The sequence below is a fragment of the Stegastes partitus genome, unplaced genomic scaffold (genome assembly GCF_000690725.1).
Source record: "Stegastes partitus isolate 25-593 unplaced genomic scaffold, Stegastes_partitus-1.0.2 Scaffold155, whole genome shotgun sequence".
Lineage (NCBI taxonomy): Eukaryota > Metazoa > Chordata > Actinopteri > Pomacentridae > Stegastes > Stegastes partitus.
The window spans coordinates 378355-383474 of record NW_007577886.1 but is presented as its reverse complement, the minus strand read 5'-3'; the positions used below and the strand labels follow the sequence as shown (position 1 = coordinate 383474).

The following is a 5120-nucleotide window of genomic DNA, read 5'->3' as shown; positions in this document are numbered from 1 at the left end:
TAAAACTGCATATACTGTGGTCATAGCCAGCCCTGTGATGGACTTGTCAAGGGTGCACCTCCCTTCTCAGCCAAAGTCAGCTGAGCTAGGCAGCAGCCCTCCGTGACCCCTTACAGGATAAAGCGGGTATACTAGTAGATGATTGATGGATGGATGGATGGTGACAGTTTCGTCTCTATTACCCACATTTCACCTAAATTACTGCTATGCGGGTTAGTCGCAGATCGCGATAGATTCCATTTCAAGTCACCTGCTTTCTCTCTAATATCTAATTTAAAGTTAAACAAAACTGTGCTACAAATAAATTGACCACATCTGTGTGTGTGTTCCAGATAGTTCACCCTCAAAGGCATAATAAGTACTCTGCATTCTGATTTTGCTTATTTCCTCTTATTTAGCATAAAAATATTTCCTCACAGGAGATATGATGCAGGGAGCTGCTGTTACTTTGCAGCTATACCACTATTAATAAAATGTTTCTGTGTAATGTGTTATATTTTTGGGTATCTGGTTCACTCAGTGATACCAACTGGATATAGAATGAGACAGGTAAATTAAAAGGGCATTATGAATGATTTATATATGTTTCTCATATTGAAACTGTGTTCAATGTTGTCTAACTTCCTCAAAAAAAAAAAAAAAATGTCCCAAGGCTGCAGACATACAGATAGTCTTTTTATTGGTTTTCTTCGGATATTGATTTTTTCACTTCCGAGCCCCCTCTCCTTCCTCTTGTTTCCATCCTCAGTCACTGGGCCAGGGAAACTGGAGGACTGTGTCTCGGTGTGATAAAGAGTGTGTGGTGTGTGTCAGTTTGTGGTGGGAGGAGAGCTGCTCGGAGAGACATAGATAGAGAGAAGAATCGGTCACACCTGGTTGCAGGTGAAGTGCTTGCAGTCCATTTATTCTGACAGACCAACAAGTGGGAGAGAGAGAGAGCTGAGGACCGTGCTCTGTTGCAAACAACACGTGTACGACGCACACCGACATGCAAAACACGCATCAAAATGTCTGCAGGTAGCGTCTCAATGTATCTAGATCACATGAAAACCCACGAGATTCAATTTTTTTTCTCTCATTTTACAAGTTGTCGAGTCCCCGGTTCGCCGTTCAGGTATCGCAGGATGAATCGAGCATTTCATTTAGAAAAACAGACGACTCGCAAACTTTGATGAAAAGATGGATTGCCGCGCATCTGTGACGGCGCGCCAGCCAAATAAATAAACGACAACAGAGCCAGATACATTAACAAAGTAGATGAGTCCCGTAGTAATCCCCGCGGCCGCCGGTCTGAACTCCTGGATGTGTACACGTCTGTTCCACTGACTGACATTTACATCCCTCAAATAAACACCTCTGCATGACTGCTTGACGGGTCTTAGCTGCTTTAGCGAGATTGATTCTGGAATGATTTATCATGCGTCAGCGTGGTGCCCACGCAGGGGAGGGGTGTATGTATGTGTGCGCTCCCGTGTGGGTCGGCGATGATGATGATGATGATGATGGCGGCGGCGGCGGTGTGTGAGTGTGGTTTAGTGGGTGGTTATGGTTCGTGATGATCGGTGAAAGATTCCAAATGGCTACACTTTGTATTTGTTTGCACTCCTACACACCTCTCTCTCTACCTCGGAAATCCAAACCTGCTTTTGTGCCCAAAGTGCAGTCATTGTGCACAGCGGTTATTCTGTGAACAATGTCCATCTGTACAGCTTCACGTTCAACTCACACTTAGTCTAAATCATATACTTTGCAACCGTTCGTAGCGTAAGTGGAGTGTATTTCTGTTGCATGCTGTCAAACTCTTCAAAGCCGCTGTATGTTGCCGCACCAGCAGCTTTAACTTTCCGTTTTTTACTCTCTTTTAACTGTTGCCTACATCAGAGTGATGTAAAGTTGGGCTGGGTTAACGCAACGGGCCCTTTAAGTCATTAGCAAAGAATATTAATGAGCTTGGTGCTTAGAAACCCCCCACAGACTTAAGAGTGTGTGATGTAGAGGGGATGAGGGCACTAATTCTCCAAAGTGCCCTAATAAGTAGCGGATTAGCAAAGCCTTCCATTAGCCAAAGCCTTGATGATGCTAAGCTAATGCGCTATAGTTAGACTAGAGCAGTGCAGCTAAAGCGTTACTTAGCATGACCGCCATAATACGGATGTGGAGTCCGGATAATGTCGCTGGCGAAATGTGGCTGGCTCAGATGTTCAGAGAAAGGGCAGACACACATGCACATAAGATGATTTAACACTTAATGTACACGTAAACAAACGCACGGCTGCACCTTCCCCCACACAGCCACAGGCGTACATATGCTCAGACATTAAGTTCCTGCGAGATAGAAGATGATGAATCCCAGGCTCATTGATTTTTGGAGTAATGACAGTGACTAAGCAGTACGCAGAGACTTAGTGAAGTTTAATCATATATTGTTACACTTTAATTAATTCCTCAGAATGTGGACTTGTACAATGGGCAGTGAGATTGAAACTGCTTGAGTTTCTACTCATTAATCATCGACATCAATGCATAGGAAAGAGGTTGTCTGAAATTACCCTTCAGCTATTGCTAAAAAGGAAAATCATTCCTAACAATGTTTTGCCAATTAATTACAGAATGGATTTACGTTTATATATTTAAAGCTATTGCTTTTAAATTAGATCAATGTCACTGAAACGCCTGAGTGACAACTCACTAATTTACCTTTTAAGCTGTTTTTGAGTCAACCATCCCCACTGCGTCTTCAATCTTGTGATTAGGCTTTTTTTTTTTTTGCTGACAAATGCAGACTGGTTAAGACAAATAAAGTGTCACATGGATTTAGTTTTAGATGACATGCTGTTCTTAATGTATCCAGTAATGCCTGAACTAACTTGACTTAATTAAACAATTTGAATTAAGCCACTAAAGACACCAGCAGACACTGTTCTGTGCATCGGTGATACACAAACACACACGTGGATTTGTCGCAATTTGAGAATTGATCCTCACAAAACCTTAACTCATTTGGTTGTTTCCGTGCGAACCAGCCTTCACGGGACTCATTGTCATATTGTATAGCTCCCATGTTGTTTCTCTCACACGCATGCACACATACAATGTGTTTTCCTGCTTACCTCAGCACCATGGATCTGTCTCCCCGAGCCTTTTCTGTCTGGGAGACTTTTTCTTTTCTCTTTCTTTCTTTGGCTTTATTTCTGCAGTGTCAACAGATTAGTCCCTGTGGCATTATACAGGCTGACTATGTGTGTTTTAGATTGTGCTTTCTTGCCATTATACATTGCCATTGTGTAGTTTGTGTGTGTATTTGTGTGTTTTCCATAGTGTCTTCAAAGATTTTTTTTTTTTACCACTTTTTTGTGTTGCTCAGTGACTCCGTGACAGGATTTTAGTCAGCTGTAAGTGAAATAAACACTTTTAACAGTGAAGGACGCAGCGAGGAGCAACGCGGGAGCAGAAATGAGGGATGAAATAAGGATCAGGATGGATGAAGGGTGGAAAAAGGGGGCAAGGACATAAGGGCAAAATGTGGGTGGCCGTGTGGATAAAGGCTGTGCGAGGCAAAAAAGAGAGAGGAAAAAAAAAAAAAGAAAAGTTGGAAAGAGGTGATGAATCAAAAGCTAGCTGGAGTGAAAGAAGGAAAGAGGTGGATGTTTGTGTTGCCATGAGCGTAAACAAGAGACGAGGGAGAAAATGGTCGGTGAATAAAGATGGTGAAAGAGATTGGTAGGTGGAATGGGAAAGATGCTGAAGGAGGGATGTTAGAAAGGAGGTGGAAGAGGAAGGCTGATGACTCCGGAGTGAGGACAGTGCAGCGCGCCGTGGTTGCTGTAAGGCAAATGAAAATCACTGCCAGATTTTGGCTCTGAAATGATTGGGACTGAAAGGTAAGCACTCAGAGGGGCTGTTTTGGACAAGAAGGGAGATAACAGGGGAGTGGGATGAGAGGGTAGGAGGTAGAGGTGTTTTTGATAGCACTACAGGCCTGGGAGGGAGGAAACGGAAGGGAAACAAGCAAACTCTCAAAGCTGAGGAGCGTTCAGACAGCACAGCACAAACAACTGGAGTGTTGTTGATAATGTCTGCCAAGGTGGGGATGTTTTACAACTTTTGTTAATGCAACTTTGAATATGTGTGACTTTGCTTCCGTTTCAGAAGGTGGTTGCTTTAGTCAATATAAAAGATTGGAAATGGGGGTTACAAGTTGGATGGTGATGTTCTGCACCAAGCGTTAGCGTGTTATGTTATCGATTCTTGACTTTAATAGGAAGGTGACGCATTAACCCTTCTCTGCGTCTCCATTCATTGATAGAATGACTCACGGTACTCTGTGTGGAGTGGACGGTGCCTTGGGGCTCATGGAGGGGGTCTGCCTGGATTTATTGATGAGGGAGTGCATAAAAAAAAAGATCTCTTTATTCGTCATAGTGGGATTTTACATGTAGAAGACAATATGTTCCCACTCTCCTGCCATACATCTGTTTATGTATACCTCCTTCCTCTCCGTTTGCCGTTGTTAACACAGAACAGGTTGTGTGTGACTAACGGCGCCGCTCTTCAAAATAACTATGCGCTGCGTGTGGAAACAAGCAGAAACAGCCTGCTAAAAATTTCCCTGCCTCTTTTAGTCGGTGCTGCAGTGTGGTGACCTGTAGAATAAGAATTATTTGCCTTGGTGCACTCTTACCACAAATAATTGCTCGGATCAAAAATGCGACTTGATATCGCCCGCAGATATTTTCACAACTGGTAAAAAAAAAATAACACACTTCCTCCTCTTGTTTCCTCCTTCCCTCTTTGTCTCCTGCCTCCTTTCCTTTCCTATCTAAGCCTGCGAGCTGATGAACCGTGGCATCCTGGCCCTGGTCAGTTCAATTGGCTGCATGTCGGCCGGCAGCCTTCAAACTCTGGCCGACGCCATGCACATCCCCCACCTCTTCATCCAGCGCTCCCCGGCGGGAACACCCCGCTCGGCCTGCCCGCCCACCAGTCGCATCCCTGGAACAGATGACTACACCCTAATGGTCCGCCCACCTGTCTATCTCAATGAGGTCATCATGCAAGTGGTGTCTGAGTACAGCTGGCAGAAGTTCATCCTCTTCTACGATTCTGATTTCGGTAAGGAC

General features: G+C 44.1%; 1 protein-coding gene across 1 annotated transcript in view; it reads left to right on the top strand.

The window, feature by feature from the left end:
• The window catches only part of grid2 (glutamate receptor, ionotropic, delta 2), a 584280-nt gene that overhangs the window by 326156 nt on the left and 253004 nt on the right, over positions 1 to 5120 (top strand). Inside the window, exon 3 of the mRNA XM_008279344.1 lies at positions 4825 to 5112. Coding sequence (XP_008277566.1) covers positions 4825 to 5112 — 288 coding nt within the window. The remainder of the gene's footprint in view (positions 1 to 4824; positions 5113 to 5120) is intronic.